Source organism: Melanerpes formicivorus, unplaced genomic scaffold, assembly GCF_026170545.1.
Source record: "Melanerpes formicivorus ecotype bairdi unplaced genomic scaffold, bMelFor1.0.p_v2 SCAF_95, whole genome shotgun sequence".
NCBI lineage: Eukaryota > Metazoa > Chordata > Aves > Piciformes > Picidae > Melanerpes > Melanerpes formicivorus.
In genome coordinates this window covers 1,639,082-1,652,153 of record NW_027142447.1, presented here as the reverse complement: position 1 = coordinate 1,652,153, position 13,072 = coordinate 1,639,082, and the positions used below count along the sequence as shown (strand labels likewise).

Below are 13,072 nucleotides of genomic sequence, written 5' to 3'. Positions count from 1 at the left end.
CCCCCCTGTACCCCCTTCTCTCCCCCTACCTCCCTTTTTTTCCTAAAGAGGATTAGAGAGAAAAAGGTAGTTATTTAGAAAGAAGAATTTTAGTAGGCCTATTAGGACAGGATTAGTGCTTATCTGGTCCAAGGTCATTCTGGCTGGGAGCCCAGAAGCAGGCAAGCTGGAAGGGAGAGGGAAAGGAATGAACTGAGGAAAAATTCCAGCTACACTAAAACTTAAAACTGCATTCTACCAATCTACCAATGAAATTCGTTTAGACCTGTCTTTTGTTTTCGTTATTATTCCAAAACATTCAGCCAGAGTGTTCCAGCACTGTCCCTTTCTTAAAGGCACAGCCTCAAACAGGTACACAGGGAATTCACAATACAAATTGGAGGTTATTTGAGGACCATGGTTTCCAAACGTTCTTCTCTGCTGTGATGGCCACTCCATGGGCCACTGGTGGAAACAGAGCACATAAAACCACACAAGTTCGTTCTGTGGTTATAGCATGACAGGCTCTGAGCATACAAACTTAGGATAACCTAATCATGTAATTCCTGCTTCAGGCTTATATAGGAGACTATTACTGACAACCTAGGCTCAGCTACTTTTCCTCTCAAGAACATAAGCAATAAGGCCCTCCTTCAGGTCACAGACAGGCAGTGGCTCCTCATGGCAGGCAGCAACTGCCCCTTCTCCCAGCAGACAGTTCTCAAGCAGTTCCCCCAAGCAGCTCCCTAAGCAGCCCCTTAAGCAGTCTCCAAGCAGGTCTCTAAGCAGTTTTCCAGGCAGGCTCCTAAGCAGCCTTGCAGAGTTTCACACCTTGCTGCCAAGCTGTTGCCACCTGCCCTGACTGGGGCAGCAGAGTGCACGCCTAAAGCCATCTCCAGGGCTTTCACATCCCAAACGATTCTCCCAACCATGCTGAGCCATAAATATGTTTCTGGACCCTTACAGATGGCACAAGGCTGATAGCACTTGGCCTTGTTCAGCGTTGTACAATGTGCTTCACTTGGGTCACAACAACCCCATGGTAAGCTACAGACGTGGGGATGTGTGGTCAGAAAGTTGCAACGTGGAGGGAGACCTGGGTGTACTGCTGGATAGACAACTGAGCGTGAGGTAGCAAGGAATGGGCCCTTTTTCTAGGGCTGGTCCAAGGAGGGGGGCGAGTTTTTGTCGTTTCCCTTGAAGGAAAAAAGGATCAACGCTCACCAGCCAAGACCTGGGGGAAAGAGACGGGGAGACGGGCCCTGCCCACTTACCCAGGAAAGCCACAAAGTGGACAAATTATACAAATTATTATGGATACTGGAGACGATGTCATCATTATACCTAGTCATAAATGGAATGGTCACTAGCCATTGCTCATGGCAAATGTTGAAGTCATGTGTTTACCTTTACCTTGCTTGCTTCTGTGTTTGCAGTAGCATCTTGTATGGGATGAGAACAACTCCCATGACCAGATTGCTCACAAAAACAAAAAGGGGGATTTGTGGCAATGCCAGCGACGAGCAGCGTGAGCAATCTGGCAGCGCAGGCCTAGAGCCTGACATGGTGGCAGGCCATGCTCAGCATTAGTGCAGAGCCAGCTAGCAGTGGGGCGGGGCAGTGCCGCGCCGCGGCGAGGCTCCGCGGCGGCTCCGGGGGCCTAAGCGCTCCGCAGCGCGCGGCCACGAGGAGCGGTCGTCTCTCGGCCCTATTCTTTCTTAACATGGGGATGGTTAGGGCCTGCCTCAGGGACATCCAGAAAACTCCCAGGGCAACACAAAAAGTCACCTAGAAATCCTCAGAGCAGAGGAACGATACACGAGGCTGCCTGTCAGTCAGTTATGCTGCTCGGCCCATTCAGCGACAGCAGCTGCCTTGTAGTGTAGTTTTAATCCTTCTAAACCCGAACCGTCACTGCCGTGCCGCTGACCTCGCTCCGCACCCCGAGGCGGCAGCGGCCAGCATACAAACTTAGGATAACCTAATCATGTAATTCCTGCTTCAGGTTTATATAGGAGACTATTACTGACAGTACTTTGAGGCAACCTAGGCTCAGCTACTTTTCCTCTCAAGAACATAAGCGGTAAGGTCCTTCTTCAGGACACAGACAGGCAGCGGCTCCTCATGGCAGGCAGCAACTGCCCCTTCTCCCAGCAGACAGTTCTCAAGCAGTTCCCCCAAGCAGCTCCCTAAGCAGCCCCTTAAGCAGTCTCCAAGCAGGTCTCTAAGCAGTTTTCCAGGCAGGCTCCTAAGCAGCCTTGCAGAGTTTCACACCTTGCTGCCAAGCTGTTGCCACCTGCCCTGACTGGGGCAGCAGAGTGCACGCCTAAAGCCATCTCCAGGGCTTTCACATCCCAAACGATTCTCCCAACCATGCTGAGCCATAAATATGTTTCTGGACCCTTACAGATGGCACAAGGCTGATAGCACTTGGCCTTGTTCAGCGTTGTACAATGTGCTTCACTTGGGTCACAACAACCCCATGGTAAGCTACAGACGTGGGGATGTGTGGTCAGAAAGTTGCAACGTGGAGGGAGACCTGGGTGTACTGCTGGATAGACAACTGAGCGTGAGGTAGCAAGGAATGGGCCCTTTTTCTAGGGCTGGTCCAAGGAGGGGGGCGAGTTTTTGTCGTTTCCCTTGAAGGAAAAAAGGATCAACGCTCACTAGCCAAGACCTGGGGGAAAGAGACGGGGAGACGGGCCTTGCCCACTTACCCAGGAAAGCCACAAAGTGGACAAATTATACAAATTATTATGGATACTGGAGACGATGTTATCATTATACCTAGTCATAAATGGAATGGTCACTAGCCATTGCTCATGGCAAATGTTGAAGTCATGTGTTTACCTTTACCTTGCTTGCTTCTGTGTTTGCAGTAGCATCTTGTATGGGACGAGAACAACTCCCATGACCAGACTGCTCACAAAAACAAAAAGGGGGATTTGTGGCAACGCCAGCGACGAGCAGCGTGAGCAATCTGGCAGCGCAGGCCTAGAGCCTGACATGGTGGCAGGCCATGCTCAGCATTAGTGCAGAGCCAGCTAGCAGTGGGGCGGGGCAGTGCCGCGCCGCGGCGAGGCTCCGCGGCGGCTCCGGGGGCCTAAGCGCTCCGCAGCGCGCGGCCACGAGGAGCGGTCGTCTCTCGGCCCTGTTCTTTCTTAACATGGGGATGGTTAGGGCCTGCCTCAGGGACATCCAGAAAACTCCCAGGGCAACACAAAAAGTCACCTAGAAATCCTCAGAGCAGAGGAACGATACACGAGGCTGCCTGTCAGTCAGTTATGCTGCTCGGCCCATTCAGCGACAGCAGCTGCCTTGTAGTGTAATTTTAATCCTTCTAAACCCGAACCGCCACTGCCGTGCCGCTGACCTCGCTCCGCACCCCGAGGCGGCAGCGGCCAGCATACAAACTTAGGATAACCTAATCATGTAACTCCTGCTTCAGGTTTATATAGGAGACTACTACTGACAGTACTTTGAGACAACCTAGGCTCAGCTACTTTTCCTCTCAAGAACATAAGCAATAAGGCCCTTCTTCAGGTCACAGACAGGCAGTGGCTCCTCATGGCAGGCAGCAACTGCCCCTTCTCCCAGCAGACAGTTCTCAAGCAGTTCCGTTCCCCCAAGCAGCTCCCTAAGCAGCCCCTTAAGCAGTCTCCAAGCAGGTCTCTAAGCAGTTTTCCAGGCAGGCTCCTAAGCAGCCTTGCAGAGTTTCACACCTTGCTGCCAAGCTGTTGCCACCTGCCCTGACTGGGGCAGCAGAGTGCACGCCTAAAGCCATCTCCAGGGCTTTCACATCCCAAACGATTCTCCCAACCATGCTGAGCCATAAATATGTTTCTGGACCCTTACAGATGGCACAAGGCTGATTGTACAACGCTGAACAAGGTCAAGTACTATGTGCTTCACTTGGGTCACAACAACCCCATGGTAAGCTACAGACGTGGGGATGTGTGGTCAGAAAGTTGCAACGTGGAGGGAGACCTGGGTGTACTGCTGGATAGACAACTGAGCGTGAGGTAGCAAGGAATGGGCCCTTTTTCCAGGGCTGGTCCAAGGAGGGGGGCGAGTTTTTGTCATTCCCCTTGCAGAAAAAAAGGATCAACGCTCACCAGCCAAGACCTGGGGGAAAGAGACGGGGACACGGGCCTTGCCCACTTGTCGCGGAGGGGAAGGGGGGGGGAAGAAGCGGGGCAGGTCAAGATGGCGACGGGGCGGGGAGCGGGGCGCAAGATGGACGCGGCGGCGGGCAGGGAGCCAGATGGCGGCGGCGGGGTGGCGGGGCGCCAGACCTCGTGAGAAGGAAATAGCTGGAGAGCAGCCACGCCAGCAGCAACTTTTTTTTACCCCTGCAAAGATGAAGGAAGCCAGGAAAACAACGGCTGCAATTTTCTCCCTCTTATACCCCTTCTGGGCGGCGGGGCTGGGGGGGGAAGTGAAGCAGACCAAGTCCATTTCCCAGGGGAAAACACACCCTCCAGTGAGGGCAAACAACACCCTGGGCGGCACAGCAAGCCGCCGGGGCGGGGAGGGGCACAGGCGCAGCGGAGGCGAAACTCCCATTGCAACAGAAAAAGTCACCTAGAAATCCTCAGAGCAGAGGAACGATACACGAGGCTGTCTGTCAGTCAGTTATGCTGCTCGGCCCATTCAGCGACAGCAGCTGCCTTGTAGTGTAATTTTGATCCTTCTAAACCCGAACCGCCACTGCCGTGCCGCTGACCTCGCTCCGCACCCCGAGGCGGCAGCGGCCAGCCAGGACGCCCGAGAAGGGGTAGCGAGACGTGCCCCGCCTCACGCCATTACCGCTCCCTCTGCCCCGGCAGCGAGGAAGAAAAGCAGGGGGCTGGGGGAAGGTGTCCCCCGCCACTGCCGCCCCCCCTCTCGACTTACCCAGGAAAGCCACAAGGAACAGGAGCGACCTCAGATAGGGCGGTAGCTTCATGGCCGCTCGAGCAACCTGCTGGCGCACAAATGAACTGACGCTCGCGACCGCCGTGTCTCTTTCTGCTGCCAGCTCTGCTGAGGAAGCAAAGCCCGGACGCCACGCCGTGCCCTGTCCCGCACGGACCCCACTCTGCTATTCTCACATCTGGCATCTTGCCGAAGGCGGCTTCTAACTTTCCGTGCCCCCAACCAGAGTCCTGTGGCCGCTGTTTCGTTCCTGCTGTTTCGTATCCGTCCTGTTCCTCCGTTTGTCCTCCCAAACCACTCCAATATGGTGGACCTGGGCGTGACGTCACAACTATCATCCAGTCCAATCCCCGTGCTCAAACAGGGTCACATGGTCACACAGGAACGCGCCCAGGCAGGCTTTCGGTGCCTCCCGAGCAGACTCTACAACCAAGTTTCCCTTCCGTCACGCTCGGCGACCTGGGCTGCTCCGCACTGTTTCTGCTATCGATGAACAATTTTTCTAGCCTGAGTGAATTTCCCTGTGACTGCATGTCCACTTGACCACTGGGCATTTGCAGTGCACACGTGCCTCTGCCAGCTCCTGCTCTGTGGGTAGGGAGATGACATTTTCAACTGCGTTAGGCACATTCAGCATTGGCTTAAATGTGCAGCCAGAGCAATCTTTTCGATTTTATTTAAAGAATTTGTATACAAAGTCAAGTTTGTTTGCTTTATTAACCCTGACTCGTCCTCAAGCAAACTGTGCTTTGTGCTTGGATGCTGTAAGGAACTGTTAAAAGAATGTGGTTTGAGAGTCTCTGCTACAATATTCCCATTGCTGGCTGCATTGGGTTGGACTGAGCTGGAGTTAATTCTGCTCGCAGCACCTTTCTAGTGCTGTGTTTTGCAGCACTAGTTCATAACACAGCAGTGCTTTGGCTAATGTTGAATAAATACCCAGGCTGTGTCCTTTCAGCATTTCCCTGCCCCAAGAGTACATTGAGGGGTGGGCAAGATCTTGGGAGGGGACATAGCTGAGCCAGCTAACCCAGCCTGGGCAAATAGGTGTTCCATACCATATGACATCAGCTCAGACAGAAGAATTAAGTGAAAGAAGGAAGTGTAGGGATTTGTCCATGGCATCTGTCCTCCCAAGTAACCCCCAAGCTTAGAGAGCCCTGCCTCCCGAGACTGACCATGGTCCTGCTGCTGGGCAGTAGAGACTAATATCTCTCTCTCTGCTTTTTGCTTCCACGCAGTCTGTTGCTGTTTGCTTATTATTGTTATTAAAATTGCTCCTATCCTATTGCTGCCTTTTCCTCTCCCCCTGTCCACTTAAGAGGGGAAGTGCTAGAGCAGCTTTGGTGGGCATCGGGCCTCCAGGCCAAGGCCAAACCACCACACCATTCCGTTATAATCACTCCCACTGGGAAGCAAAATAAGTGGCAGTACCATTATTTTTTCTGTACAAATAGAAGTGTAGTTACTGAGTGATTAAGGTGTCACAAACAAGTTGACAAAGTCAACCGCATATTTGAAAAGACACTAAGAATCTACTTATAGCATCAATTAGATTGTCAATACTGAGCAGGCTATAAGACACTTGGTCATGAAGCCAGTTACTGCAGGATCAGAATTTGGCCGGCGGAAGGCGTTCCGAGGCGCCGAGTGGGGGGGCCGGAGAGCGCGCATGCGGGGGCCGGAGAGCGCGGCGCGGAGGCGGCGAACTGATGCACGCCGCCACTGTGTTTCTCACTGCTGCCGGCTAGGCCAGTGAGAACCCTGCTCTAGCGTGCCGGGGGTAGAGTGGCTGTGCTGCCGGTGCGGGGCTCGGCCACCCTGGGGGCGGGGGACGGCCACGAGGGGTTTTCGCCTGTCGGCCGCATTTTTTTCTTAACATGGGGATGCAGTAGGGCGTGCTTCAGGGACATCCAGGAAACTCGCAGTGCAACAGAAAAAGTCACCTAGAAATCCTCAGAGCAGAGGAACGATACACAAGGCTGCCTGTCAGTCAGTTATGCTGCTCGGCCCATTCAGCGACAGCAGCTGCCTTGTAGCGTAATTTTAATCCTTCTATTAAATGCAGGAGGAAGGAAGCTGTCTGCTTCTACCTACTACCATCTATCCCAGAAAATAAGCGCCCAGGGACAGCCTGCCTTAGCCTGATGCTGAGGGACGCAGGAGTGTGGATGGTCACACGTAGCGGCAGCTCCGCCCGGGCCGGGCACCACCGCAGCTGGCAAACCCCAACCGCCACCGCCCTCGCTCCGCACCCCGAGGCGGCAGCGGCCAGCCGGGACGCCCGGGAAGGTACGGCGACAGGTACCCCGCCTCACGCCATTACCGCTCCCTCTGCCCCGGCAGCGGGGAAGAAAAGCAGGGGGCTCGGGAAGGGTGTCCCCCGCCACTGCAGTCCCCCCCCCCCCCGCCACTGCAGCCCCGCCCCCGCCTCGACTTACCCAGGAAAGCCACAGCGAGCAGGAGTGGCCTCAGGCAGGTTGAAAGCTTCATGACGGCTCGAGCAGCCGGCTGGCGAACTGATGAACCACCCCTCACCGACTGCTAGTGAATGAATGTAGGGCGGGGCATCCGCGTCATGGGGAGGAGACAGGAGAGGAGGGCTCACTGCTAGGGAAAGTGATGGAGATTATCCTGGCGGCAATAACTGCGCACCTGAAGGATGGCCAAGGGCTCAGGTCCAGCCAGCATGGATTTAGAAAGGGCAGGTCCTGCCTCTCCAACCTGATCTCCTTCTATGATCAGGTGATGTGGGGCAGGCCTGTGGATGTGGTCTACCTGGACTTCAGCAAGGCCTTTGACACTCTCCCCCACAGCAAACTGCTGGCCAAGCTGTCAGCTCGTGGCTTGGACCACTACACTCTGTGCTGGGTCAGGAAGTGGCTGGAGGCTGAGCCCAGAGAGTGGCGGTGAATGGTGCCACATCCAGCTGGTGGCCAGGCACCAGTGGTGTCCCCCAGGAATCAGTGCTGGGCCCCATCCTCTTTAATATCTTCACTGATGATCTGGATGAAGGGATTGAGACCGTCATCAGCAAATTTGCAGATGACACCAAGTTGGGAGCAGATGTTAGTCAGTCAGAGGGTAGAAAGGCTCTGCAGAGGGACCTTGACTGACTGGACAGATGGGCAGAATCCAACGGGATGGCATTCAACAAGTCCAAGTACTGGGTGCTGCACTTTAGCCACAACAACCCCATGCAGAGCTACAGGCTGGGGTCAGGGTGGCTGAGAGCTGCCAAACAGAGAGGGACCTGGGGGTGCTGATTGACAGCCGCCTGAATATGAGCCAGCAGTGTGCCCAGATGGCCAAGAAGGCCAATGGCATCCTGCCTTGCATCAGGAATAGTGTGGCCAGCAGAAGCAGGGAAGTCATTGTGCCCTGTACTCAGCACTGGTTAGGCTGCACCTTGAGTCCTGTGTCCAGTTCTGGGCCCCTCAGTTTAAGAAGGACATCGAGACACTTGAACGTGTCCAGAGAAGGGCAACAAGGCTGGGGAGAGGCCTTGAGCACAGCCCTGTGAGGAGAGGCTGAGGGAGCTGGGATTGTTTAGCCTGGAGAAGAGGAGGCTCAGGGGAGACCTCATTGCTGTCTACAACTACCTGAAGGGAGGTTGTAGCCAGTGTGGAGTTGGTCACTTCTCCCAGGCAAGCAGCACCAGAACAAGAGGACACAGTCTCAAACTGTGCCAGGGGAAGTTTAGGATTGAAGTGAGGAGAAAGTTCTTCCCTGAGAGAGTTGTTAGCCATTGGAATGTGCTGCCCAGGGAGGTGGTGGAGTCACCATCCCTGGAGGTGTTCAAGAGGGGATTGGATGTGGCACTTGGAGCCATGGTTTAATCATGAGGTCTGTGGTGACAGGTTGGACTTGATGATCCTCGAGGTCTCTTCCAACCTTGGTGATACTGTGATACTGGTGCCACATCCAGCTGGAGGCCTGTTACTAGTTGTGTCCTCCAGGGATCAGTGCTGGGCCCTATGCTGTTCAATATCTTTATTGATGATCTGGATGAGGGGGTTGAGTCCGTCATCAGTAAGTTTGTAGATGACACCAAGCTAGTGGCAGGAGTTGATCTCTTAGAGGGTAGAAGGGCTCTCCTGAGGGACCTTGACAGGCTGGACAGATGGGCAGAGTCCAACATGATGGCATGTAACAAGTCCAAGTGCTGGGTGCTGCACTTTAGCTACAACAACCCCATGCAGTGCTACAGGCTGGGGTCAGAGTGGCTGGAGAGCAGCCAGGCAGAAAGGGACCTGGGAGTACTGACTGACAGCAGCTGAACATGAGCCAGCAGTGTGCCCATGTGGCCAACAAGGCCAATGGCATCCTGGCCTGTATCAGAAATAGTGTGGCCAGCAGGAGCAGGGAAGTCATTGTGCCCTGTACTCTGCATTGGTTAGGCCACACCTTGAGTCCTGTGTCCAGTTCTGGGCCCCTCACTTCAAGAAAAATGTGGAGTTGATGGAACATGTGCAGAGAAGGGCAACAAAGTTGGGGAGGGGTCTGGCGCACAGCCCTGTGAGGAGAGGCTGAGGGAGCTGGGGTTGCTTAGCCTGGAGAAGAGGAGGCTCAAGGGAGACCTCATTGCTGTCTACAGCTACCTGAAGGGAGGCTTCAGCTAGGTGGGGGTTGATCTCTTCTCCCAGGCAACCTGTGGCAGAACAAGAGGCCACAGTCTCAACCTGTGCAAGGGGAAGTTTAGACTTGATCTTAGAAGTTCTTCCCAGAAAGAGAGATTGGCCATTGGCATGTGCTGCCCAGGGAGGTGGTGGGGTGGATGTTCCTGGAGGTGTTTAAGAAGAGACTGGATGAGGCACTTAGTGCCATGGTCTAGTTGGTTAGTTAGGGTTGGGTGATTGGTTGGACTTGCTGATCTTGGAGGTCTCTTCCAACCTGGTTGTTTCTGAGATATGCTAAAGAATCGCTGGGTAAGATGTGCTGAGGTGAGTCTGTCAAGGACGGCTGAGAGGACCTGCTGAAAGGAATCTACAGCCTGCTGCTGCTAGAACTTTGGAGGAGAACTGCTGCTGGTGATCTCTGCTAGCTGCTGCCACCCCAGAGATGCTGCCACCACCCTGGAGAGTCGTTGTCCTGCCTGCCTCTCCCACTCCTACTCACACAGTTGTGACATGGTGCTCCCTACAGATCAGGTCCCCATGGTAGCTATACTTGTTGCTTGTTAAATAAAGGCACTTGCCTGCATTTGAGTCTTAATTCTGTTCCCAAGAATGTTAAGTTAGTGATACTTAAGATGCAATTGGGCATCACTCAGGAGGTAAGCTCAGCTGCCCTTATGCCCTCTGATCTGAGGACACGCTGGAAAGCCAGGGGGGTTAACTTCTGCCAAAGTATTCACCACTGGATCATGATGGTAGCCTATTAAGCCTGTGCACTATCCTAAAAGTTCAGATTGTGCCCAGCTACTCATGGTTCCTGCTGCCTTTGAAGGAGACCTTGCTAATTCATGGAGACATCAGTGATGAGGATGCAGAGACTTTCTGTTATTTGCAGGCAAAAAGGTCACATTCCTGAGAGTCATAGTCTGGTCATAGTATCATAGTATCAGTCAGGGTTGGAAGGGACCACAAGGATCATCTAGTTCCAACCCCCTTGCCATGGGCAGGGACACCCCACACTAGATCAGCCTGGCCACAGCCTCAGCCAGCCTGGGCTTAAACACCTCCAGGGATGGGGCCTCAACCACCTCCCTGGACAACCCATTCCAGGGCTTCACCACTCTCATGGGGAAGAACTTCCTCCTCACCTCCAGCCTGAATCTCCCCACCTCCAGCTTCATTCCATTCCCCCTAGTCCTATCACTACCTGAGATCCTGAGCAGTCCCTCCCCAGCCTTCCTGTAGCCCCCCTTCAGATACTGGAAGGCCACAATTAGGTCACCTCTTTCCCCTTGTCCTGTTGCTAGGCACCATTGGAAAGAGTCTGGCCCCATCCTCTTGCCCCTTTCCCTTTAGCTCACTTACTTAGATGTGTTTTGGGATGGTCTGCTGCAATAATGCCCTTGCCAGAGCACAGGGTAGATGTTGAAGTGTGCCTAGGGATGGAGAGCAGCCATTTTTTCCTGGTCCTCTCTTTGTTACCTTAAGTTTCATCTAGCAGCATGTTCATTGGTAAAGACACATTCTACTTCAGTCCCATCAATTTCTTTGGGCAGTTAAGGCAAGTTGACCAAAAGTAGAGCTAAAGGGAAGAGACACCAATGCAGTAGGTAAACACAGCTGCAAAGCTGGTAAGAATGTTCCTGTCGTGGCTTTCCTGTGCAGGCTTGTGATAATTAAGGTCCCTAGTCAGAATTTAGCAGACAGGCCTAGATGGCAAGGATAAATAAAGCACCCTAACCCTGTCACTTGCTAGAACTGGTTCACTAGGTGACTTCTAAAGTGAGAATTTGCCTTGAGGAAGGGACTGTCAGCATCTTTTTTTTTCTCAAAGCAGCAGCCAGTGAATTCCTCTGCTGACACAGACTTTGTCTGATGGTCACATAAGGGTAGAGGTTCCTCAAAAGAGCACACAACTTCTTGATTGTTGTTGTGTGAAGTGAGGGGTACATTTAGTAGGAGATCATGGAATCATAGGATGCACTGGGATGGAAGGGACCTTTAAAGGTCATCTAGTCCACACACACACTCCCTCCCTAGCAGTAAGCAGGGGCATCCCCAACTATATCTGGTTGTTCAGAGCCCAGTCAAGCCTGACCTTGAATGTCTCCAAGGATGGGGCCTCTACTACTTTCCTGGGCTACTTGTCCCAGTGTTCCACCGCTCCCAAGCTACCCTTCCCTGGTGTACAATGTGCCCCTGTACTCTGCATTGGTTAGGCTGCACCTTGAGTCCTGTGTCCAGTTCTGGACCCCTCAGTTTAGGAAGGACATTGAGACACTTGAACGTGTCCAGAGAAGGGCAATGAGGCTGGGGAGAGGCCTTGAGCACAGCCCTGTGAGGAGAGGCTGAGGGAGCTGGGATTGTTTAGCCTGGAGAAGAGGAGGCTCAGGGGTGACCTCATTGCCCTCTACAACTACCTGAAAGGTGGTTGTAGCCAGGAAGGGGTTGGTCTCTTCTCCCAGGCAACCAGCACCAGAACAAGAGGACACAGTCTCAAGCTGCACCAGGGGAGGTTTAGACTCGAGGTGAGGAGAAAGTTCTTCACCAAGCGAGTTGTTTGTCATTGGAATGTGCTGCCCAGGGAGGTGGTGGAGTCACCATCCCTGGAGGTGTTCAAGAGGAGATTGGATGTGGCACTTGGTGCCATGGTCTAGTCATGAGGTCTGTGTTGAGAGGTTGGACTCGATGATCCTCGAAGTCCTTTCCAACCTTAGTTATACTGGGATACTGTGATACATCCCAGCGCTGTACCCTTCGCCCAGACCTCATGAACACAAACGAATCTCCCTATGTCCTAGCCAGTCCTCAGAGATCCGAGGGGCTAGGTGCAGCTTATCTCTGTCAATTAGGTCTGCCAATTAAGATGTGTTGCTATAGGTCCAATAGGAGGCAGGTCCAGTTGCATTTCAGCAGGCAGGTGCACAAACACTTGGTGCCATGGTCTAGTCACAGGGTCTGTGTTTATAGGTTGGACTCGATGATCCTCGAGGTCTCTTCCAACCTTAGTTACACTGTGATACTCTGAAAATGGGTTATTTACACTTGGAACGCAGACAGCTCCTTGAAGATTGCCGGTGATGAGCACTAAGCTACAGGAATCGCTACACAGATCTAAGTAAATACAACTGCAATTACAAGCGTAATTACCGGGGGTAAAATACACACCCAGCACAGCCGAGGCCGTGAGTCTTACCAAATGCTGTCCCCCCTGATATGGGTGAGGAGGGCAAAGCCGGTCCAGCTCTGTCCACGGCTTTGGTGCCAGATTCTCTACAAGCTGGGGGGAGATGGGACTGCAGCCGAGTCATTAAGCGGGCTTTTCAGTTGCACAAACATTCCTTGATGAGCCTTGATGGCTTCCGCTGGGGAAAATCGGCTTCTGTCAGTACCTGCCGCTAGAAGCGGGAGAAAGGGAAGCTAGGGAATCACACTGGCACCGGTCCGCATTCTCTTTGATGTCATCGCAACGCAGACCCCTGGGTCTTCACGCAGCCTCAGTGTCTGTTCTGAACCTGGATGCGTATCAGCGGTTAGCAGCGCTCCAATTTTCAGTGTTT

The 13,072-nt window shown here is 53.4% G+C and overlaps 1 protein-coding gene across 2 annotated transcripts in view; it reads right to left on the bottom strand.

Annotated features, from left to right (window-relative positions):
• The window catches only part of LOC137455290 (uncharacterized), a 33,951-nt gene extending 26,528 nt beyond the window's left edge, over positions 1-7,423 (bottom strand). The window contains exon 1 of one of the 2 annotated variants that reach the window (XM_068165978.1): positions 7,338-7,423. In XM_068165978.1, coding sequence (XP_068022079.1) covers positions 7,338-7,389 — 52 coding nt within the window. In that variant the 5' untranslated portion in view covers positions 7,390-7,423. Of the gene's footprint in view, positions 1-4,875; positions 5,209-7,337 lie in introns of those variants that run through there. The other variant, XM_068165975.1, reaches the window with a different exon arrangement.
• Positions 7,424-13,072: the final 5,649 nt, after the last annotated feature.